This window comes from Natrix helvetica (genome assembly GCF_964273705.1).
Source record: "Natrix helvetica genome assembly, chromosome: 4".
Taxonomy (NCBI): Eukaryota; Metazoa; Chordata; class Lepidosauria; order Squamata; family Natricidae; genus Natrix; species Natrix helvetica.
Genome location: NC_138550.1, coordinates 14,741,737 through 14,766,114, shown reverse-complemented (window position 1 = coordinate 14,766,114; position 24,378 = coordinate 14,741,737). Strand labels below are relative to the sequence as shown.

Sequence of the window (24,378 nt, the reverse complement as noted above, 5' to 3'; positions counted from 1 at the left end):
TTTTAAAAGATCCACTTTCCACAGGAGAAGTTTTGTTTTAGTTATCATTGGGATATTATTTTCAAAGTTGGTACAAAGTGCAGGGAAGGCAGACAGTTAGACTCCAGTAAATGCAAAATAGTCAGGAGGGGAAAATTATCTTTGAAATAGCAACAACCTGATTGCTAGGAATAGGTAATTTGAGATGCTGTAAAATAGTTGGAATATAAGCACAAAGAAGAGAAAATGGCTTCTAATGGCTGCCCAATAATGAAAGTTGCTAAGATTTATGGAGCCTCTCTATGTGCTGTACTGCAGCTAGTGAATTTAACTGTGTATTGTGTGAAAGTCCTAATTGCAAGGTCACACATACTTTTAATTTTCCCTAGGTCGTGAAAAATCACTAACGTTTCATCTTGTGAATAAAACTGTGAAATATACTGATGACAAATTAGATGGACTTTCTTAGAGGGGGGAGAGGGGCTGATGGCTCAGCAGTTAAAGATGCTGAGCTTGTCAGTCCCAAAGGTGCTTTTTCAGGAGGCAACTGGACTTCCTTGTTTTTTTCTTTTGAAGACGTTGTGCTTCTCATCCAAGAAGCTTCTTCAGCTGTGACAGGATAATGGGGAATGGAAGGATTTATGCTCCTTGCAGACAGCTGGTCATTTGCATCTTTTTAAAGGGTCATTGAAGCACTTGGAGGTTTATCTGTGTCCTCAGGGTCACCTCCTGGTTCCTGTAGTCTGCCATTTTTCCTCTGGAAATCCATTCCTGGTGTGAATGGTGTGGAAGTAGGAATGGATTTATTTATTTATTTATTTATTTATTAGATTTTTAGACCGCCCCTCTCCCAAAAAGGGACTCGGGGCGGTGTACAGTCAATATAATAAAATCATTCATAATAATTAAATACATTTAAACTACATTTAAGATACATTTGGAGGGGGAAATAGGCTGTACTAAGAAATAAATAATTCTAATCTTAAAACATCACAATTAAAACCCCAAACCCTAAAATAAAATAAATCCCTGGGAGGTAAAACTAAGAAAGTGCCAGGCCAGCTGATTGAAACAGGTGAGTCTTTAACTTTTGCCGGAAGGAACGGAGGTCGGTGGTAGTTCGAATGTCTGGGGGGAGGTCATTCCAGAGGGTTGGGCCCATCACAGAGAAGGATCTACTCCTAGGTGTCGCCCGCTGGCATTGACTAGCAGACGGCACCAGGAGGAGCCCCTCTCTGTGTGAGCGGATAGGTCGCAGGGACGTGTGTGGTAGGATGCGATCCTGCAGGTAACTAGGTCCTCTGCCATGGAGCGCTTTAAAGATGGTGATCAATACCTTGAAACGCACCCGAAAGGCCACAGGTAGCCAGTGCAGCTCGCGCAGGAGAGGTGTTACGTGGGAGTAACGTGTACTTCCCATAATAACCCGCGCGGCTGCGTTCTGAACTAGCTGCAGTCTCCGGATGCGTCCCAAGGGAAGCCCCATGTAGAGGGCATTGCAGTAGTCCAGGCGAGACGTCACCAGCGCATGAGTGACTGTGCGCAGGGCACTCCGGTCCAGTAGGGGGCGCAATTGGCGCACCAGGCGAACCTGGTGGAACGCCCCCCTTGCCACGGCTGCCACATGGTCCTCCATTGACAGCCGGGCATCAAGGAGGACGCCCAAATTGCGCGCCCGCTCCACAGGGGACAATTGTTCGCCCCCTATGGCCAGCGATGGAGTCAGCTGGCTGAACCGAGGTGCCGGTACCCACAGCCACTCGGTCTTGGAGGGGTTGAGTTTGAGTCTGTTGTCCCCCATCCAGACCCCGACGGCTTCCAAACACCGGGACATCACTTCGACAGCCTCGTTGGGGTGGTTTGGGGTTGAAATATACAGCTGAGTATCATCAGCGTAAAGATGGTACTCAACCCCAAAACCACGGATGATCTCACCCAGCGGCTTCACATATGCGTTGAACAGGAGAGGCGAGAGGACCGACCCCTGTGGCACCCCACAAGTGAGTGGCCTCAGGGACGATCTCTGCCCCCCTGTCAACACACATTGCTTCCGGTCGGAGAGGTAGGAGCCGAACCACCGCAAAACGGTGCCTCCGACTCCCATCCCCTTCAACCGGCGCAATAGGATACCATGGTCGATGGTATCAAAAGCCGCCGAGATGTCTAATAGGACCAGGATAGAGGAGCAACCCCTATCTCTGGCCCTCCAGAGATCATCAACCAACGCGACCAAGGCTGTCTCAGTGCTGTGCCCGGGTCGGAAGCCGGACTGGCGTGGGTCTAGATAGTCGGATTCGTCTAGGTGTCGTGGGAGCTGCAGCGCCACCACATTCTCGACAACCTTCGCCAAGAAGGGGAGGTTGGAGACTGGACGATAGTTAGCTAGCTCCATTGGGTCGAGCGCAGGCCTCTTGAGCAAGGGTCTCACCACCGCCTCTTTCAAGGCGGTTGGTAAGTATCCCTCACTCAGTGAGGCGCTCACCAGGCCCAGGAGCCAGCCTCGTGTCACCTCCCAGGCTGCCAGTACCAGCCAGGAGGGGCACGGGTCCGTTAAACAAGTGGTGGGTCGCAGCCGTCCACGCAGCCTGTCCAAATCCTCGGGGGCAACAGAGTCAAACTCCTCCCAGAATGGTCTCTCAAGACTCGCTGTTGGCGGCTCGTCTGGTCCACTGACGGAGGTCCACCCGCTCCGGATCTGATCGATTTTGTCCTGAAGATATTCCCCAAACTCCTCTGCTCTACCCTGTAAGGGTGTCTCCCGCGCCCCCTGCGATAAAAGGGAGCGAGTCACCCTAAACAGGGCGGCAGGGCGGTTATCCGCGGACGCAATAAGAGCAGCACAATGTCTACGTTTGGCCGCTCTTATTGCCACAAGGTAAGTCCGCAAATAGGCTCTTACCTGTGTTCGGTCAGATTCGGAGCGCGAGGATCTCCACCTGCTCTCTAGACGTCTCCTGTGGCGCTTCATCACCCTGAGCTCCTCAGTAAACCAAGGAGCCCGGGTGGGTCGATGCCGCAGGAGAGGTCGCAAAGGCGCAACCCGGTCCAAGGCCCCAGTCGTCGCCCTATTCCAGGCAGTCACTAGGTCCTCGGAACGGGAGCGGGACAAGGCTACAGGTATTGGCCCAAGCTCCGTCAGGAATCTATCAGATTCCATCAGGTGCCTGGGGCGGTACCAGTTTATAGAGTCTGGTTCCGCCTCCTCGCGGTGGGGGATAGCGCCAGGGAAGTCCAGCCGGAGGGATGAGTGGTCTGACCATGACAGGGGCGTGATAACTAAATCCCCTATTCCCAGATCACTCGTCCACTGTTCAGATACAAAAATGAGGTCCAGTGTGTGGCCCCCTTCGTGAGTGGGGCCCTGCACTAATTGGGTCAGGTCCATGGCCGTCATGGAAGCCATGAACTCCTGAGCCACCTCGGAAGCCGCTCCCGTTGACGGCAAGTTGAAGTCCCCCATGACCAAAAGTCTGGGAGTCTCAACTGCCGTCACTGAGATTAGCTCGAGGAGCTCGGGCAGGGCTGCTGATGCATAGCGAGGAGCCAAGTATACAATCAGCAAGCCCCACTGCCTCCCTGGGCCCCAGCTCACACCAAGGGACTCACACCCGGGTATCTGAGGAACAGTGAACTCCCTCGGCTCTAAACATTCCCGCATAACCACCGCCACCCCACCACCCTTACCCAGGGCCCGAGGCTGATGGAATGCTCGAAAACCCAGTGGGCACATTTCCACGAGGGGTAAACCACCCTCGTGGCCCAACCAGGTCTCCGTTATCCCTGCAAGGTCTAGCTCCCCCTCTGAGATCAACTCATTAATGAGGGGGGCCTTGTTGGTGACAGACCTTGCATTGCAAAGCATCAGCCGCAGGCCCTGGCTCTGTAGCACCTGTCCACCTAGACTGCAGGGGTTGGTACAAGCGACCGGGCGTAACCAGCAGCCGCGGTCTCCCAACCGACCTTGGGATCTTATCCTGTCCTCGCATCCCCTCCTCCCCGCGACCGTTGTAATAGGACAACCCTCTGCTTTCGTGACCTTTATATTCCCCCCCTCCACCGCATCCCCGTCCTTCCTGGACTCACCTGTCTGTCCGGCTCTGGTCCTCCTCCCGGTCTGATTAACCCTCCCCCCCACCCTGGGACCCCCTAAAAAAGATAAAAAACATTTTACTAAAAATCCCCTTAGCTTCCGATTCCTGCACCTCTCGGGGTCCACGAACCCGTCCTCGAGGCGGGCCCTTGAAAGAGCCAAGGGCCAAGCCTGCGAGAGAGGGGCCTCCCGCAGGCGGAGCAAGTCTAACCTCGAATACGTTATTAAAAGTCCCAATAGGGTAAGGTACTGATAAAACAAAGTTGATAGGTCATAGCCGGCAGGGCTAGGGTCTCAATAAAGGACCAGAGTCTTAAAGTCTAGATGGTAAGTCATAGTAAGTAAATCATAGTAAGTAAAGTCTGGATGGTAACTTCAGAGGAAGATGGTAGGTAATAGATGGTAAATAGGTGGTAAATAATGTCTAGATGGTAACAAGATGGTAACTTCAAAGGGAGGGGGGGAAATGGGAGGTAGTCAAATGTCGCAAATGGTGGGGAGAGGCAAAGATGGTAAATGGGAGAAAGATGGTTCACATGGCCCCAGGTGAATAAAAATTCCTTAATGGGTGGGGGGGCCTTCTTGTCCTAATTGTTTATGCTGGGCAGCTGCTCAGACCTGTCCATGGCTCCAAGTGCCAGCTCAAGCTGCTCAAGCCTGTCCATATCCCCAAGCCATGATCTCCAATGGCCTCCAATGGCCTCCAGGCTCCAAATCCTCCCCAGCCATAATTCCAGGGCCTCACCGATGTCTTTGGTGCCTCTCCGGTGCTCTCCGACACTCCGTTGCTCCTTCCTTGTTCCTCCCTGTGCCCCCGATGCTGGTAATGACCCTCCGGTGCCTCCGGTGACTCTCTGGGGGCTCTCCGGGGTTCCTTCCCTTAGTTCCTTTCTCTTTTTTACTTTCCGGCTTTTCGGCTTTTTAAATTTGCCGGCGTCAGCGCTGCCCGCGCAGCCGCACTGCGCCGTCGCCATATTCACAGGCTTCTTCCCAGCCGATTGCCGCTTACGACCTCCAACTCCTTCCTGCTCTCTGGTCTTCACCGACCACCCTGGAGGGCCGAAACTGGCCCAAAACAAGCCAGGGTGGTCGGGCTATCAACTCTCAGCCCCCTCTGATGGCATAGGGCCGGCTACAGTCCTTATCCGGTCGGGCGCTCCATAGTTCGAATCCGGAGCTCAGGAGGCGACCGCCATCGTTGGAAGCTCCTCCTCCCCAGAGGAAAAAAAAATGCAGACCAAAGGAACCATAAACAAACCCTCTAAAATGATGCAGATGACCAGTTGTCTGCAAGGAATATAAATCCTTCCATTCCCCACTTTCCTACCAGAGCTGAAGAAGCTTCTTGGATGAGAAGAGAAATGTCTTCAGAAGAAAAAAAAACAAGACAGTCCAGTTGTCTCCTGAAAAAGCACCTTTGAGAGAAGCACGACCTGAATGACTGAGAATCTCTATAGACTCTGAGCTTGTCAGCTCGACAGCTGGCAACCTGGGCTCGTGTCCCAAATGCTGCGTAATGAGGTGAGCTCCCGTTCCTTCCCTAGCATCTGCCCACCTAGCAGCTCGAAGGCGTGCAAAATGTGAGTGAATTAATAGGGATCACTTTTGTGGGAAGGTAACAGCATTCCATGCGCCTTTGGTCTCTAGCCACGCGGGCCACATAACCACAGAAAGTGTCTTCAGACAATGCTAGATCCCCCAGCCAAGAAACAGAGATAAGAACTGTGCCACTCCATACAAGGGATTACAAGGCCGTTAAAAGCAAAAAACATATTCCTTTTTGTCTCAAAAAGGGGGTAAAGAAATGAGTATAATATTCATTCAAAGCTGTTTTCACAATCATGCTCTTAATCAACAAACCTCTATTATGACTACAAACACTCTTTAAAGTTGTAGAAAGTCAGCACTCACCCCTCTCCTAGACGAATGAAATATTTTGAGATATATTAAAGAGGCAGAATATTATATTTCCCCAAAGGGAGAGACAGAAAGCAACCCACACCTTTCTTCACAGCTCTCAGCCGATGTCAGCACTTAAGAGGTAAGGAGATAGATAGCTCTATTCATAGGCAAAGCAAATACTGCAGGCAGAAATCCATTCAGGACAGGATATTTTGAAATTCCCTGTAGCAAAGTCTGAGTGATAGGCAGAGTGATAGGATTAGGCCTCACTCAAGATCCAAACCAACACAAAGCCATTAGTAGGAATTGCCTAACACCCTTTAGAACACAAACCTCTTCGTTGCATCTTCTCAGCACTCCAAACTTCAACCAAACTGGGAGCTCAGAAAACCTGCAGAGCCAGCTATGACCCCCTACAACAAGCAATAGAGTACATGTTCTTGCGCAGGAACAGGAAGCTCAAGTGCAAAGCCCAAGAGAAGGTATAAATCCTCCCTCCACTCTCAACTCCAGGTGTTCAGCTGCCCAGAACCACCCAGAACCAACCATCTTTCCAATCAGCCTCCATTTTGTCTCCGGTGCCTTTCTACCGGCTTGGAACTGAACCAGATTTCTTCCAGCAATGTAAACACATTAAAACAACCAAGATTGCCCAATGTTGATTCTATTTGTCTTCACCCATGTTTTGATTCCATCATCAACTACCCTTCTAGTATTCAGCCAGCGACTTTTGAGCTCCACATGGTGTCACTTTCCCTTTGGCAATGGCTAAGACTTGGAAGGTGCAGCTGATCTTTGGGCTTGGTGTACTCACCTCCCTCAGCAGAACTGATCACAACAATTGGGCTGAACGGTCCATCGCCTTTGTTGTTATATGCTCCAACTTTCACCTCAAATGGAGTCAAGGGAGGCACGCTTTCATCTCTGTAGATGAACTTGGAGGCATCCGAAGATGTGACCATTTTTTCTTTCCAGCCTCTTGTCCCATTCGGTCGGAAAGCCACGATGTATCCAAAGCTTTCCCCATTCTGAAATTCTTCGGAGACTGGCTAAAGAAAAACATGTACATTTATTATTATTTATAAAAAAACCCTGGCTATGCTCCCAAGACTAGGGCACTACATGTGCCAAAGGCCCTCCCTCCTGCTACATTTTTAAAAGGCCAGATATCTTGCTTTGGTATGTACCAGTGGTGGGTTCCTACTGATTTGGACCAGTTTGGTGAAACCAGTATTGGTTTAGCGGCCTGGGTCTCTGCAACTGGCAGCGACCCAGGCCTGCCATGCCCCCGAACCGGTTCTCATACAGCACCACCATCTTGATTTTCGGTTTGTTCACATGCGCAGAACAATTTGCATTGCACAAATTTAACTTTTTTTCATTTTTAAACGTTTTGCACATGCGCAGACCTATTTATGTGCAAATATGCCCATGCACACCCACTGAACTGGCCGTAACATTGGCAGCAACCCACCCCTGGTATGTACTGTATTTTTCAGAGTATAAGACACAATTTTTCCCTTCTAAGAGAGGCTGAAAATCTGGAATGTAGTTTTTTCAAGGCTTTTTTTCCAGTCCTGATGAGGCCCTAACGAATGAAGCGAACTTCCTGCTTTGCCTGCTTTTCTCATTGCTGCTCCCTCTGACGATCAGCTGTGCTTTAGAAGCTGTTTTTAATCCCCAACCAGGGGGTAAAAAGTGTGCGTGCGCTCAAAACCAGCAAACTTATGTGCTGAAGCTAACCAGACTAAGGACGCTAACCAGATGAATACCTGGGTAGGTAGATTTCTTGTCTCTTATTTTCCTCCCCCAAAACTAAGATGCTTCTCATACTCTAAAAAATACGGTACTTCCAATTAGACATTTTAATATTTTTTACTGTTTTATTTTATTGTTTTTAATTTTTTTTAAAAATTACTTGTAATATACCATATTTTTCAGAGTATAAGACACACCAAGGTTTTGAAGAGGTTTTGCATTCTGCAAGCCTCCCAAAAACGGCCCATTTTTCGCAAAAACAGGTCCTTTTTTTTCAAAAAAGGGCATGCATAGCCTTTAGGAGGCTTGTAGAGTGCTCCTGGGGGAGTGGGGGAGCCAAAAATGAGCCAAAAATGGACTATTTTTTGCTTATTTCTGCCCTCCCCAGCCCCCAGGAGCTCCCTGAAAGCCTCCTAAAAGCTATGCACAGCCATTTTGGTGAAGGGGGCGGGGTTTCAGGAGGCAAAAATGCTGTATTCAGTGTATGAGACGCACCCAGATTTTCAGCTTCTTTTTTGAGGGAAAAAGGTATGTCCTATACTCTGAAAAGTAGGGTATGCTTTGAATTGTGAGCCACCCAGTTGTTTGCTGAGACGAGCAGTTGTAGAAATCAAATCAAATCAATCAAAACATATAAAATAGAAAAAAATCCTTAGAATGTGTACAATTCACTCAAGAGTGGCATAATCTGAACAGGTTTCTTAGCTTTAATGGAGGCTGCTTCTTGTCCTCCTTCTCCCTATGGAAGAAAATGTAAACCTGGGAAACAATGAAAGGGCTACTTTGTATCTATTTTGTGCATAATTTTTAGACTATCTAATGTTACAGAAGATGAAGCTCTATTTAACTACACCCATAATGGCGAACCTATGGCACGCATGCCCAAAGTGGCACATGAAGCCGTGTCGCCCGGCATGCGCGCCTTGCCTAGTTGTCTTCCAAGTTTTTGGTATGCATGTATGCCCAATGATCAGCTGTCCTTTGTGTGTGGAGAAGTGCTAAAAACCAGCCTATGCATGCGCACCAGCCAGCTGGTGTTGGGCGGGCATGCACGCTAGAACCCGAAAGTTTAGCTTTTCCGGAGCCAGCGCCCATGCAATGTTTCTGCATGACCTTTTTGGCACTAGGTGGCAAAAAGGTTCACCATCACTGAACTATATGCTGTATTTCTGCCATCATCAGTTTGAGTGTGGCTCACGGAATTCCGAGCGAGCCCTTGCAAAGAATTCTGGGAGTCGAAGTTCACATGTTTGGAGAGCATCCACGTTTGGAGAGCCTGCTTAAACTGAAAGCCTGCTCAGTTCGTTTTTGTTTTAAAAATGAAACTCCCTAAGAAAAGAAATAGTTAATTAAGTCACCTAAACTCTAATTTGTAAAATTGATTCAAAAATGTTGCATTAAGCAGATTTGATTCTGTCGATTTGATTTAATAAGCAATATTTGAGCGCAGGGGCAAAAATCCATTGAATTAAAAAAAAATTGACTGCAAGGCTCCTGATTCAATGCACTGATTCAATTCAGCAATTCAGTTTGGCCCTTTAATGGTGGGATGCAATCAAATCACCTTCTAATTGAATTTGGACTCAAAGCTTTACATAGCCTTAACATTTAATAATTAACCACCTGGCAAGCTGAGCATACATCCTGTTCAAAGAGTGACAGGTCTTTCGCAGTATGCAAACTTCCTCCTCCTCCTCCTCCTCCTCCTCCTCCTCCTCCTCCTCCTCCTCCTCCTCCTCCTCCTCCTCCCCGCCCTCTCCTCCTCCCTCTCCTCCTTTCTCCTCTTCTTCTTCCTCCTCTTCCTCTTCATCAAAGAGATAAGCAACTTAATTTGCCTTCTGGATGCCACCCTGCACTTTTGCCCAATGATTTAAACATTTTGTCACTGCTAAATTCTGTTTCTGCATTGAGCCTTAAAATATGAATAACCTTAAAATGTCGCTTTAAGCGGGAAAATAATAGGATTGTATAGACTTTTATATGAACCTTGCAGTGAAAATGTCACTGAAATAGGGCAATTATTTGTTAGAAGAGTCTTCCTTTTCTTCCTTGTTCAATTCCTATTAAAATGTTCAATGTTTACCTAGTAATTGGAATTTTCCTTTTTTTATTTTTACTTTTTTCAGCAACAATAGGATTTCTTAGAAGGCCCATTAAAAAAAATTAAATAATTGCTTGCATATGTGTAATTATTGCCTGACATTTCAAAATGTGATTCCAGGATACAAGTCACAAGGTTCTTGGTAGTAGGCAGCATAATTTAAAGATAATTCTCAAAGGATTCCTTGATAGGTATTATACTCCTATGACCATTTGCAAGACCTACCTGAGATCAATGCAAACATAACATTTTTCACTCATGTCAATGGAAACTTTCCTCCTACAGCAAATTGTAGGTTGGGGAAGAGAGGAGACAAATTCCAGTCTAAACATCTGACTGTGCAGCCAACCAATAATGTCTAAGGAAAGGTGGACAATTGAAGGTTTGAGGCCACCGCCTGAGCTCCAACTTTGTTACGGTGATAATGATACGATATCACTGGAAGGATTTTATCTGGTCTTCCAGGGTTTGAGAGAGAGAGAGGGATAAAATGAGAATGGGAGGCCTCCAAGAACCAATTCATTTACATCTACACTCTTACAATTCTCCCAAAGCAGCCAAAATAACAATTTTGACTGCATGATCTGGAAGGATTGAAATATCAACAGGTGGCTCATAAGTTGTGGACTGTAGTTTCGGCACAAACCCTGCTTATTTCTTTTGCATTGTTATCCCATTGAGAAAAATACCCTTCTTTCCCCCTCTGGGGCTATCCAATAGTTCACTGGTGAAATACAGGGTCTGCCATGCCTAGTTAGCTTCTTTAAAGCACAAGGTTGGAAAACGTTGGTCAAGATTTCCTTGAGATAGGACTTAATGATTCAGTATTTTCTTTGTGTGGGTATGTGTATTTGTATGTCCGTGGTGGGTTCCTAACCGGTTTACTACCGGTTAGGTTACTATTACTACTACCGGTTCGCTCGTGCTTGTGTGCATGCTCACATACATGTGCAAAACCTCTGCAGATGTGCAGAAGCATCCAGGTGGGTGGGCCGAGCCTCTCACCACTGCCACTACTAGTTTGCTGAACCGGGAACAACAGTGGTGGATTGCTAACTGATTTACTACTGGTTCATGCGTGCTCGCATGCTTGCGCAACACTTCTGCACATGCGGAATGCTTCTGTGCATGTGCAGGGATGTCCGGGTGGGTGGGCGGGGCCTCCCACCCCCACCACTACCGGTTCAGCCGAACCAGGCCAAACTGGGAGCAACCTACCTCTGGTGTATGTATATGTATATGTATATATCTATGTCTATGTATAGGGTGTGCATTAGTGTGTGTATACATAGACACACAAACACACACGCACACACATGCGCCCACACACACACACTCATGACAGTACCTGATTTCAGCCATGAGATTGTTAAAGGTTTTCTGAGTGTTGAAAACAAAGGTAACTATTAAACAATAATTCAAAGGCCACTCTCTGTGAGAGAAGATAGGCTTCTACCAGGAAAGAAAGAAAGACAGAAAGACAGAAAGACAGAAAGAAAGAAAGAAAGAAAGAAAGAAAGAAAGAAAGAAAGAAAGAAAAGGAAGGAAGGTAGGTAGGAGAAAAAATTCATTTCACTCCTTAGCTGTCAAATCTCTTTTATGTTTGCCAGCTGGAAACCTCAAAAACATAGACGATGTTGCGAGATTTTAATAAAATGATATTATATGTGTCAGAATACAAACTGAAATGTATTTGAATGCACTCTGTGAATGCATTTATTTAATATAATTTTATACTGTCTCCTTTGTGAACTGGTTGTAGAATTCACGGAAAGCACTGCTACTGAATCAGTTATGTAAATAAATCCCATTAAAATTAATACGCTGAAGTTAGCTTAAATAAATGTCTATTTTACATCACTTGAACTTCTAATAAGTGATTTTTTTTACCAATAAGTAACAATAAACAACAATTAAAACGCATTAAACCAAACAGAATCTCAAGTAATCTAAATAATTGGCAGGTTAAATTAATGGTTCTTTTTACATTCACAGTATTAACCGTCTTAAAGGGAAAAATAGCAACAAAGAAAAGCAAAAGAAGGCTAGAACGTTCTTATTAACTTAAAATGAAATGCCATCAGTATTTTAATCCTAGATTAAAAAAAAACAACAGAAACTTAAAAGGTGGAATAGATCCAGAGTAACCTTGAAAATGCCATTGGTCCTTCTTTTAAGATGATAAAAAGAGTTAAATTATCTCCTTGCTTTGGGTCTTTAAATTAGTCCTTAAATGATCGCTCAGCATTGCTTGACTGACATGTCTTTTTTTACTTTTTTCTTGTTCTCTTTTATCTCTAAGTCTAGGAGTCACTCTTTTAATTTCTCATAGTGTCTGTAATTGACAGCGTCCTGACATACGGCATTCTTGCATGGCATGGGAGCAGCTCTGCAGCGGACCAAAACGCTCTACAGAGAATCATTAAAACTGCCCAGAATATCACCGGGCTCCAGCTACCAGCCCCGGATGACATCTTCGCATCTCGCTGTTTGTGGAAGTTGCATAACATTCTCAGAGACTCTTCCTATCCTGCTTACAATCTTTTTAGACTGTTGCCTTCTGGCAGAAGATACAGAACAATTAAAACTCGGACCACACGTCTTCTGAATAGCTTTTATCCCAGAGCTATAATTGCACTCAACAATGAACTAAAGGGCCACCATCAGTGAGCTATTGGACAGCACCACTTGGTCTGTTGTGTGGATGCTTGGGTGGTTTAGGGGCAGGGGATTTTTTGGGTGGGTGTGGGTGTGTTTGGGGATTGTTATGTGTGTTGGGCCTGGTCTCTGGGTGTTATGTGAATTTCGTTGTATGTGTTAACTGTGTATATATGTGTATGTATGTACCATGACAATAAAGTAAAGTAAGTAATGCACTATTGCTGGAAATAAGAGAGGCAGTTCCTTCTATAAACTTGGGACAGTCTCTAGTGGCTACCAATCCTTATCCTACTCCCGTGATGTCGAACCTATGGCATGTATACCACAGGTGGCACGCAGAGCCCTCTCTGCAGGCACGCGGGCCATCACCCCAGCTCAGCTCCACCATGCGTGCACACGTGCCTCCTGCGGGAAAGCTGATTTTTGGGTCTCCGCTGTGCATGCATGGGGAGCAGGGCACATGCAGGAGATGTGGGCACATGCATGGGGTATGTGCGGGGGGAGAGTCCCCTGTGGCCATTCTCTGTTCCCATGAGGTTGCAGGGAGGCCTACTAGGTCCAAAATGGGGCGCGAGAGGCTACGGTGCCCCCCGAGGTCTATTTTTGCTCCCAGGAGGCTGCAGGGAGGCCTATTAGGCCCAAAACAGGGCATGGTGTGGGGTCACATCAGTGGTGGATTGCAGGCGGTACGCTCCGGTACGGGCATACCAGAACCTGCCCAGAGCGCCGGATACTGTTCCGGTACGGTGCTCCGGAGGGCCCATCCGCCCACCCGAGCTCCTTACCAGTCTTTTAAGTCTTTGGCGCTTCCGTGCACAGCGCATACAGCACCTGCGCAATGCTCTGCTGAGCAGCTGGAGCATCACGGAGGCTCACGGAGGCGCTAAGACCCTTGCGCATGCTGTGCCAGTACAGTTGGAACAGGGTCCGGATCGCATGCACATTGCATTATGGGTGCAGCACGCATGCACGTTTTTGTCACACAATAATAAAAGGGTTCGCAATCACTGTCATAATCCATCAAATAATGAAAAATAGTAAACTAACTCCCACCATGATCTCAAGTACAGATTAAGTTCTCAACAAAATGGGGGGGGGGGAATATTTAAAATGAAACGTTGCAAATATCAGCTACTCTCAACTACTAGTAGGCCTTTTTTAGGGGGATACATTAAATGAAGACCTGAAGGGAGATTTTAACTGACATTTAATACACACTCTTCTTGTACCTACATTGACAAGTTTTACTATGGGGAAACTTCAGTGTTGACCTACAATGTCTAACTTGCCCTCAAAGAAGTCAACATAAAACAAAGAATTTAATCAAAAGTGTTTGTTACCTCCCAGGCTATTACTAATTCATGCCGCCTTCCACTTCTGCCGCTGACATTAGCAGGAGCCGTCTTTGGCACTGTGGACAGAAAGAATAATTAGACAAAAGAAAATCAATCAGAACATCCAAGTTAGGACATAGAATAATAGGGTTAGAAGGGACCTTGGAGGTCTTCTAGTACAACCTCCTGCTTGAGAAGGAGACCAAAACAATTGCTGGTTGTTGCTGTTTTTTACAAGTTTTAATTTTTTTCCTCTACTGCAAAAAAGTAACACACACACCCAGACACCTTCCCCATAACAATTCACTCTATTCCTGGAGTGATTCAAATGTCAGGACATTTCACAGAACTTCTCCATTTCCTTAAAAAAGAGAAAGAAATGTCACTATTCTGTGATTTTTTAAGAGCGGTAACATTAGGTTGCATTCTCCAGCAAATACACAGCGCTATGACTTAATGCAGAGGGTGTCAAACTCACGTTGTCATGGCAGTGTCACATGACGTATTACAACTCCCCCCCTTCGCTAAACGGGGCATGGGCGTGGCCAGTGCATGATGCATCCAGCTCGCAGGCCGTGAGTTGGACAGCCCTGATTTAATGGGATGGGCTGATTCATCCAATGAGGGCTGTATTTCCATTACACTTTGGATTTTCAAAGTACTTATTTTGATATCTTCAGACAACGGTAAGTAGGTATCCAGGAGAAGGGTCTAATGGGAAATGAAGAAACTGAAAGCACAATAGTTGCAACAATTCTGACAGAGGAAAGAAGTGGAGGTCAGAGGAAGAAAAGCTTTACACAGTTTTAAAAAACTTTTTACTCACGCTATATTTCTACGACCTATTTTATACTTATTTCACTTGCTCTGTGTTGAATGTTATATGTCTATAAATTGAATGTACTTCTAACACAAATAAAGAAAGCAGAAGAAACCAGTATGGCTGCCCTCCTCTCCCCCACTAAAAAAAGCTTGGTAAAGATCTGAAACAAACAAGTGAACAAAAAAACAACAACAATATACAGGACATGGGAAGAAGGATAGATCACAAAAGAAGATTTCAAATAAAAAAGTTAGCCTCACAGAGTTTGCTTTAAGCAAATGAAATCTCAGAATGAACTGTCCAGCTACTGAAAAATTATAAGAAAATAGTTTGGGTATGTACAAAATGAATGAAAATAAAAGACTTAACTAACAGCTGCTTAATGCTAATAGGGGACACAGTGGCTCAGTAACTAAGGCTCAGAACTTGTCGATCAGAAGGTTGGCTGTTCAGCAGTTCGAATCCCTAGCGCCGCATGATGGAGTGAGCTCCCATTACTTGTCCCAGCTTTTGCCAACCTAGCAGTTCAAAAGAACATAAAAAATGCAAGTAGAAAAAATACGGGCCACTTTGGTGAGAAGGTAACAGCGCTCAGTGCACCTTCAGCATTTAGTCATGCCGGCCACATGGCCATTGAGACGTCTTCAGACAGCGCTGGCTCTTCGGCTTTGAAACGGAGATGAGTACTGCCCCCTAGAGCCAGAACCAACTAGCAAATATGTGTGAGGGGAACCTTTACCTTTATTTAATGCCAATAGATGCTAATAGATCAGAGGTGGGTTGCTGCCGGTTTGGCCTGGATCAGGCGAACTGGTAGTAGCGACGGTGGGATGCATGAGCAGAAGCATCATGCCCCTCCCCCAAAACCAGTAGTAAAACAATTGGCAATCCACCTGTGTAATAGATGCTACCTGATGGACTTATACAACCTTTTTGAAAAACCTTGTGAAATTCATGAAACAACACACAACTGAAGAAGAGTAAATATTATCCCTTTTGTCAAAAAGCAGAAAAAAATATAGATACCTGAAAAGATTCCAAAAGAAGATTAATCTGCAAACACCTTAAAAACAATGCCCTAAGTTAAGCACCAGAAGGCAAACATATTATTTGTCATGAATGACTCTCTAGCTGACTCAAAACGGGAGGGCTTGCTAATATCCAAAACGAAAGAAACAACATTGAAAATGGTTCTGACAGATTGGAGAAATGGTCTGAAAAATAACAGAATGTAATGCAAGATAGACAAGCGCAAAATTGTTCACATTGGAAACAAAAGCCAAATGGCCTGGCTTTTGTAAGAGTTGGGCTACTCAGCTTGCTAATGTTATTTGTGCAAAAATTTCCTGGTAGGGTAGTGATTGCAAACTGAATAGGAGCCAGTAATGTGATTAGGCTGGGGGAAAAAAACCCTGACAAATGTATTTAGACCACCTACTAAAATACATCTGGTATCTATTGTTAGGTTAGTCTACATTTAGTCATTCAACATAAAGACAGCTTTTGGATCTCTGCGGGGTGCAGAATGGCGTCAACTACTGGGAAAACTACTGACTCATTAAGGAGAGAGCTGGATATATAAACAAGCCTGCCTGATACTTTGGAAAGGTATAAGCTAGAGGTTACGGGGAAAAACATGGAAGCACTTGGAGGTTTATCTGTGTCCTCAGAGTCACCTGAGTAGTGCTCCTGGTTCCTGTAGTACTCAGGTGACCCTGAGGAAACAGATAAACCTCCATGTGAATCAACGACCCTCTTTGTTGTTGTTGTTGCTAGTTGCGAAGTCATGTCCCATCCATCGCGACCCCATGGACAACGTTCCTCCAGGCCTTCCTGTCCTCTACCATCCTCTGGAGTCCATTTAAGCTCACGCCAACTGCTTTGGTGACTTCATCCAGCCACATTCTCTGTCGTCCCCTTCTTCTTTTGCCCTCAATCTTTCCCAGCATGAGGCTCTTCTCCAATGAGTCTTTCCTTCTCATTAGGTGGCCAAAGTATTTGAGTTTCATCTTCAGGATCAGGCCTTCTAAAGAGCAGTCAGGGTTGATCTCCTCTAGGACTGACTGGTTTGATTGCCTTGCAGTCCAAGGGACTCGCAGGAGTCTTCTCCAGCACCAGAGTTCAAAGGCTTCAATTCTTTGGCGCTCAGCCTTTCTTATGGTTCAATTTTCACAGTCAAACATTGCAACTGGGAAAGCCTTGACTATATGCAATTTTGTTGGCAGGGTGATGTCTCTGCCAATGCAAATGACCAGCTGTCTGCAAGGAATATAAATCTTTACATTCCCCACTATCCAGTCAGAGCTAAAGAAGCTTCTTGGATGAGAAGAGAAACATCTTCAGAAGAAAAAACAAGAGTCCATTTGCCTCCTGAGAAAGCACCTTTGGGATAACCATGACCTGGATGACTGAGAATCTCTACAGACTTTTGCTCTTGGTGCATCCATGATATCTTCAGGGTTTTGTTTTGTGTGCCTTTGGATCCATCTTGACTTCTGGAAGCTGCATTTTTCCAGAAGTGGTTTGCCATTGCCACCTTCTTCCTAGGGCTGAGAGGGAATTGGAAGCCCAAGGTCACCCAGCTGGCTTTGATACCTAAGGCAGGACCAGAACTCTTGGCCTCCTCTCCTGGGCAACTTCTAACTCATCTCCTTTAATCACTTCATCAAACTGGCTCCAGTAGAGATATTAAATATAACAAGCCTTCCTGATGCCTTAGAATTTGAAATATTGTTTTCTTTCCCTCTCTCTGCCTGTATCTCCAGCTGCATGCAGTTTTAATAACTTGACAGCATTAATCGTATCCCATATTGTGACATGTAAACCATTGTCTCAGAAGATACATATCCTTGATGCTATTTTGCTACGGGCACCCTTGTCACCTTGGTCAAGTCACTTTGGCCTCCGTTTACCCTGCTGTCCTTTAGTCTGCCTTGGCGATTGGATATCTCGGAGGTATTTTTGTCCTTAATTGTTAATGTGGCTTTCATCGTGTTTGAGATTTGAAATAGAGGTGAGGTTAATCGAGAGAATACAATTCTTCTGCCTGGAATCCACACTGTATATTGGACGTTAATACAACTGAGCGAGTCCAGAGGGATTTCATGAGAAGAGAACTCCACTCCTCTGCTCCCAACAGAATCCCTTATGCCACCACACCTGAAATTTTGGGCTTGGAAACTAGAACTACACTGCCTATGGTTTGACCTAAGCATAGTACACAAAATTGTCTGCTACAGCATCCTACTTGTCAATGACCACTTCAGCTTCAACTGTAATAATACATGGGCAAACAATAGATACAAACTCAAGGTAAATTGCTCCAAACCTGATTGCAAAAAATAAGACTTCAGCAGCAGAGTGATCAATGCCTGGAATGCTCTACCCGACTCTGTTGTTATGTCCTCAAACCCCCAAAACGTGAACCTTAAACTGTCTACCGTGGACCTCACCCCATTGCTAAGAGGTCCGTATAGGGGGTGTGCATAAGCGCACCAGTGTGCCTAACGTCCCTGTCCTACTGTCCCCATTGATTCGTACCCCTTTCCTGTGTTCATGTCCATGTTTATACTTATACTGGTTTGAATAGATAGATAGATAGATAGATAGATAGATAGATAGATAGATAGATAGATAGATAGATAGATAAAGAATGAATGAAAGTAGCAAAGGCAATGAAATGATAATGAAGCAAGGAAGCAAAGAGCAACTGTATTAGTACTATGAAGAAAGCAGTGAAGAACCAGTGTTGATCAGGGATACCAGCAGCCTGTGAGAGGCACTCTTGGCCAGCTCAGCTCTCTGTATGCGCTGCCACTTTGCAATACTAAGCGTGAGAGGCTTGATTCTTTCAGATCCTTTTTACTGATCACCAATGAATCCTATGCTCCAATGGGGTGTCTCAAGCAACACGATTGCTCAAGTAGAGAAAGATGCAGCATCAAATGTGAACGTTACAGGAGGCCTCCAAGCGTGGAAGTGTCTATAGATACATTGGATGCAAAGTGTCTGTAGGATTTACATGCTTTTTTATTTCCAGTAGCATCTGGGAATTTGAGGGGGAAAACATTCAAGATCATAAAATCATTTTTGCATCCAATTTAAGGGATATTTCCTTAAATTGGCATCCATTAAAGTAGCATCCATCCTTGGTGTTCATAGAAGGAAATCTTTGGGACATTTTGTTGTAAGTTGCGAAGCCATGTCCGGCCCATCGTGACCCCATGGACAACATTCCTCCATGCCTTCCTGTCCTTTACCATTATCTGGAGTCCATTTAAGCTCATGCTGACTGCTTCAGTGACTCCATCCAGTCACCTCATTCTCTGTCGCCCCCTTCTTCTTTTGCCCTCAATCTTTCCCAGCATTAGGCTCTTCTCTAGGGAGTCCTTCCTTGTCATTCGGTGGCCAAAGTATTTGAGTTTCATCTTCAGGATCTGGCCTTCTATAGAGCAGTCAGAGTTGATCTCCTCTAGGACTGAATGGTTTAATCGTCTTGCAGTCCAAGAGCCATAAATGACTGCATTTAAGAGAATAATAGAATTGGAAGGAACTTTAGAGGTCTTTTAGTCCAATCCCCTGCTCAAGCAGGAGACCTATACCATTTCTCTTTCTTAAAATCCTCCAGTGATGCAACAACACAGTTTCTGAGGAAAGCTGTTCCACTGATCAACTGTTCTCACTGTCAGGAAATTTATCCTTATTTCTAGGTTGGTTGAGTTGGTTGGTTCTCTTTTTCCATCCATTGCTACTTCTCCTGCCTTCAGGTGCTTTGGAAAATAGGTTGAACACCTCTTCTTTGTGGTAGCCCCTCAAATATAGGAACACTGCCATCAAATCTGAGCCCTGATATCATGTCAATGCAATGCATTTGAATTGGTCTGCCTTGACTCTGATTGGCAGTAAGTATTCAAAGTTTGGGGTGGGCATCTTTCTCAACCTTCTCTGTTGATGCCAAGTTTCTCCCTGAAATTATCTGCATGAAAAACATGTGTCCTACCCTTAAGTCATTAATTCTCTATGTGTAAGCCAAGCCACAAGGATTTATTTCACTTTGAATGCTACCATTTGTTTTATAAACTAAGTCTTATGGCTTAATGTGTTTTGAAACCTTAGTCAGTTACACTTCATTCAATAAGCCAGAGTTAAGCAAACTGTGGCTTAGAAAGAATGTATGAATGAAGTCATTGTTTATATAGACCACTAGTTGATAACCCTGAGTTGCCTGGGCATTTATTTATAGGGGGAACATGTCTGGACCAAACATAATTTCTAATGTTGGATTTTCCCCCCTTACCAGAGGGAGCCCCCTTGTGAAGTAGTGTGAAGCTGTTAATGGCAACTCCATTGCGCTATACAGTAGAAGCCATTTTACGGCAATACAGAAGAAACGATTTTAAGGCACAACAGCCTTTTTTTAACAGAACACACATCTCGAGGTATGTTAGGAGTGTCTTACCCCCATAGTATTTGTTTCCAGAGAGTAAGTCATTGGTTTACCAAGTTTGGTTGAAATTGCTCGAGACATTCCAGAGTTATGCTGGAACATACACACACAGACACACATATACAGCCATTACTGTTAAAGCCTCATTCCTCTATGGTGTAGGATCACAATTTAAAATTAGGTTTGTCAGGCATTAGAGATAGCTTTCTATTGTATGGCTGTAAATAGAATAAATAAGCATCCTAGAAGTTCATTACAGTTGATTCTTGCTGTTTCTTTTCTTAAGGTGCTTTTTATTTCATTGTTTCATTCTTTTTATCAGTATTCATTGGAAAAACCAACAAGCATTAAGTGAAAATCCATTTACAATAAGCAAGTTCAAACTCTCCTAGAAACATATTTCATATCCCATCTTTACTGGAAATAACTCTAAAAATGCAAGTCAGCTCTTTTAAAACAGCTGTTGCAGTGTATTTCACACATTCAGAAAACAAAGGGAAAATTACAGACAATAATTTCATACATCAGATGCCCATTTAGGAATTTTCTCTCCGTGTGAGGATACCTTTTTAGCACAGGTTATTTAAAATGCATCCATTGGATAGTTTCCTCATCCAATATCAGATATGCCTAAGAATAGTGTTATGACCATTAGAAGGATGTAGTAAATATTGATTAATTGAAAAATGAAGGAATATGTGCCAATATAAATATATATAATAATACTAGAATATAGCTGTTAGAAGGATGTAGTAAATATTGATTAATTTAAAAAATGAAGTAATACGTGCTGACATTAATATATATAATAACACTAGACTATATTCATTTGATTAATGCAATAATTTTTATTTGTATTAATATTGGTTTGGTACCAAAATGAACTATACTCAGATGCTACATGGTGTGTGTAATGATATTGATGATATTGGTGTATGTATAAAAACAACTTTATCCAATAACAACAACAACAACAATAAAAACAAAAACAACAACAAGATTGGCTGTATTGAGAATTAGAATAGATTAAATAGAAAAAAATAGAATTAGGGAGAATATTGTTATTCATGATTTTGTATAACATATCTAAAGTGAATGTCAGAGGTTAAGATTAGATTTTGAAAAAGGATGATATTAGATATGCCCAACAACAATGTTATGACTATTAGAAGAATGTAGTGAACACTGATTAATTGGAAAACAAAGGCATATGTGCTGATATCTATATAATAACATTAGACTATGTTTGTTTGATTAATGTAATAATATTTCCTTTGTATTAATATTGGTTTTGTACCAAAATGAACGATGCTCAAATGCCACACTGTTCATGCAATGATATTGATGATATTGGTGTATGTTTAAAAATAAAACAACTTTACTGAAAACAAAAGTCTGTTTCCTACCCACTTATATGACTGCTGCATTCAGGGACTGAGCCTGTGTTTCAAAGAGCTCAGGTATCAATTGATACCACTGTTGATATTTGCCAGGCTCCCTGCCAATGTGACCCGAGTTCAATTTAACTTTATATGAAATGAAATTGGATTGAATTGGTCACATTGAAAGTTGGCATTAAATAGGATACTAGCACGAAGCAAAGTAGAGTGAGTAGATAGCTTTATCTCCTATTATTTACAATATGCCTTTATAGACTCATTTAGAAAATGAAAAGGAGGGAGGCTACAGGTCTGAGATTTATCAGGAAGGCGGGCAAGTAGAATGACCTCTCCAAAATGCAAAGATTTTTTTTATTGTTTTGACTCCATCGAGCGGTTGTCTTCGTTTTTTCCAGCCCACATGTAGTAACCGTACTGATCAAAAAGACCCTGGGGCAGCAAAGGGGTTATCAAGGAAGAATTCACCAGTCGGTGTTCTAGTCAGCGGATCACTCAGGCAACCATTTTGTGAGAGCACCCACAAAATAAGTTGTCCTATGTACAGAAATAATTCCATATAATACAATCCAATAATAATTAAAACTCTAAGGCAGGGGTGTCAAACTCAAGGCCCAGGGCTGAATCCAGCCCATGGGTTGCTTAGATCTGGCCCGTGGGGTTGCCCTGGAAACAGTGAAGGACAGGCCTATGGTCCCTCTGCCAGTAAAAATGGAGCTTTGTTTTCACTGGCAGAAGACTGCAGGAGGCTGTTGCATCTGAAAGTGGAGCTTGGGAATGCTGCACGGACCCCTCCCGAGCTCCATTTTCACTGGCAGAGGGCTGGAGGAGGCCATCACAGCTGCTCTCCCTGGTCTGGCCTTCCCTTGCTGGAGACAATGGATCCCCCCCTCCCAACCAGTGGTGGGATACTGCCGGGTCAGACGGGTTAAGGTGAACCGGTAGTTCTGACCGCCCTGACATTATTTTGGCCATATATTGCTGTGTGTGTGTGTGTGTGTGTGTGTATGTGTGTGTGTAAGGCTGTGTGCATGGTCAGATGGCGCGAGTGCAGCGAGCGTGTGCACATGCATACACTCACATTTCCAGTGCTGGGCGAACCAGTTGTAACTGTTACATTATGTGACTCCCACCTCTGCCCTCAGCCCCGCTTGGGTTACCACAGGTGCCCCTGACACAAGTGACCTAGAGCTGTCCATGCCCACCCTGGCCATGCCTACTGCCTCCCTGAGGTCAAAAACAACCCTGATGCGGCCCTCAATGAAATCAAGTTTGACATCTCTGCTCAAGGGTCTCAATTTTCAGATGCTTTATCCTGACACCCAATATACTTCTTCTTCCCTTCATTTGGTGGCAGTTATCTACTATCCAAATGAGGAAAGAGATGGTGGGAGACTTTGCACTTTTAGACTTGCAAGATTGATGACAACCCACCTAGATAAATCAGATAAATCAGAAAAAACAACAACAGATGAACTATTTCTACTTTATTGTAAGGCCACATTAATAGAATCATGCAAGTCTGAAAGTCTCTTTTTGCAGCCTAATCAATCAATGTTAACCCTCCCTAAATTTTGTTTTCTGCATTTTAAGCAACTGCAGGCTCCTCCTCCTCCCTCTCTCCCTCCTTATCTGATCATTCCCCGGGCAATTCCTCCCCTCATTCCCCCAAGGTCATTCCCACATGCCATTAAACTACCAGGTCCACAAAGTGTGATATACAGTATACAGCAGGAGTGTCAAACTCAATTTCATTGAGGGCTGCATCAGGGTTGTGTTTGACTTGGGGGGGGGGGCATGGTTAGGGTGGGTGTGACCAGCTCGATGTCACTCATGTCAGGAGTGTCTGTGATGGGCCGAGCGCTTTGCCAGTGAAAACTGAGCTTGGGAGGGCCACACATTTTCGCTGGCAGAGGACTGCAGGAGGCTGTCACAGCTGAAAATGGAACTTGGCCGGGCCACGCATAGCTCTCCCGAGCTCCATTTTCACTGGTAGAAGCACTGCAGGGAGATCCTTTGCTGTTTGCAGGGAAGCCCTGTGGGCCAGATCTAAACACTCTGCAGGCAAGATCTGCCCCCCGCGCCTTGAGTTTGACACCCCTGGTATACAGAGATTTTCTAGAAATTTATATTCTGAATGCCAGAGATTGATTTTTGACACAGAGATATGTGCTATCCCTGAGCTATGGCGTGCCTGTAGATCCTAAAATAAGTGTTAATTAACTTTTATATAAATGTGGTAGTCTGAAAAAAAATGGGGAGATAAGGAAGAATTTACTCCCAGTTCAACTAGCTCACACCCATATGACTTTACAGCCCTGTTTATTAATTAAAATCTCTGGAAAAATGGTAACATTCTGATCAGATTAAAAAATGTTAATTTGAAGCATTGCATTATTCTTTAGAGGATCCAATTTTGAATCCGCCCTTCTCTTTGCCCTCCTTAATTCTTGGACACACGCTGGTATTGATAAATGTCACCATCTTATTAGCTCAAGGAATCTGGTGTGCATGCATGATTAGCAGGGCAAACTCTGATCCTACTCAATTCTGAATGTTACTTCTCCATGAATAGATAATGTAATTGATGCCGTGCCCCAAGGCCACAAATGGCCAGCTGCTTCAATGGGATGCCTTCTGTGTTAAAATTCATGTACTATAGTGCCTGTTTTGCAACTGGGACACCTGCGAATATGAATCACTAGGAGAATGACAAATATAGTAGAATAACAGAATAACAGAGTTGGAAGGGACCTTGGAGGTCTTCTACTCCAACCTCCTGCTATGGCATGAAACCCTATACCATTTCAGACAAATGGTTGTCTATTCTCTTCTTAAAAGCTTCCAGTGTTGGAGGATTCACAAGTTCTGGAGGCAAGTTGTTCCA

The 24,378-nt window shown here is 44.4% G+C and overlaps 1 protein-coding gene across 1 annotated transcript in view; it reads right to left on the bottom strand.

Annotated features, from left to right (window-relative positions):
- The window catches only part of CNTN5 (contactin 5), a 354,084-nt gene that overhangs the window by 20,279 nt on the left and 309,427 nt on the right, over positions 1–24,378 (bottom strand). The window contains exons 17-18 of the mRNA XM_081951235.1: positions 13,832–13,902; positions 6,786–7,020 (exon numbers count right to left, since the gene is read on the bottom strand). Coding sequence (XP_081807361.1) covers positions 6,786–7,020; positions 13,832–13,902 — 306 coding nt within the window. The remainder of the gene's footprint in view (positions 1–6,785; positions 7,021–13,831; positions 13,903–24,378) is intronic.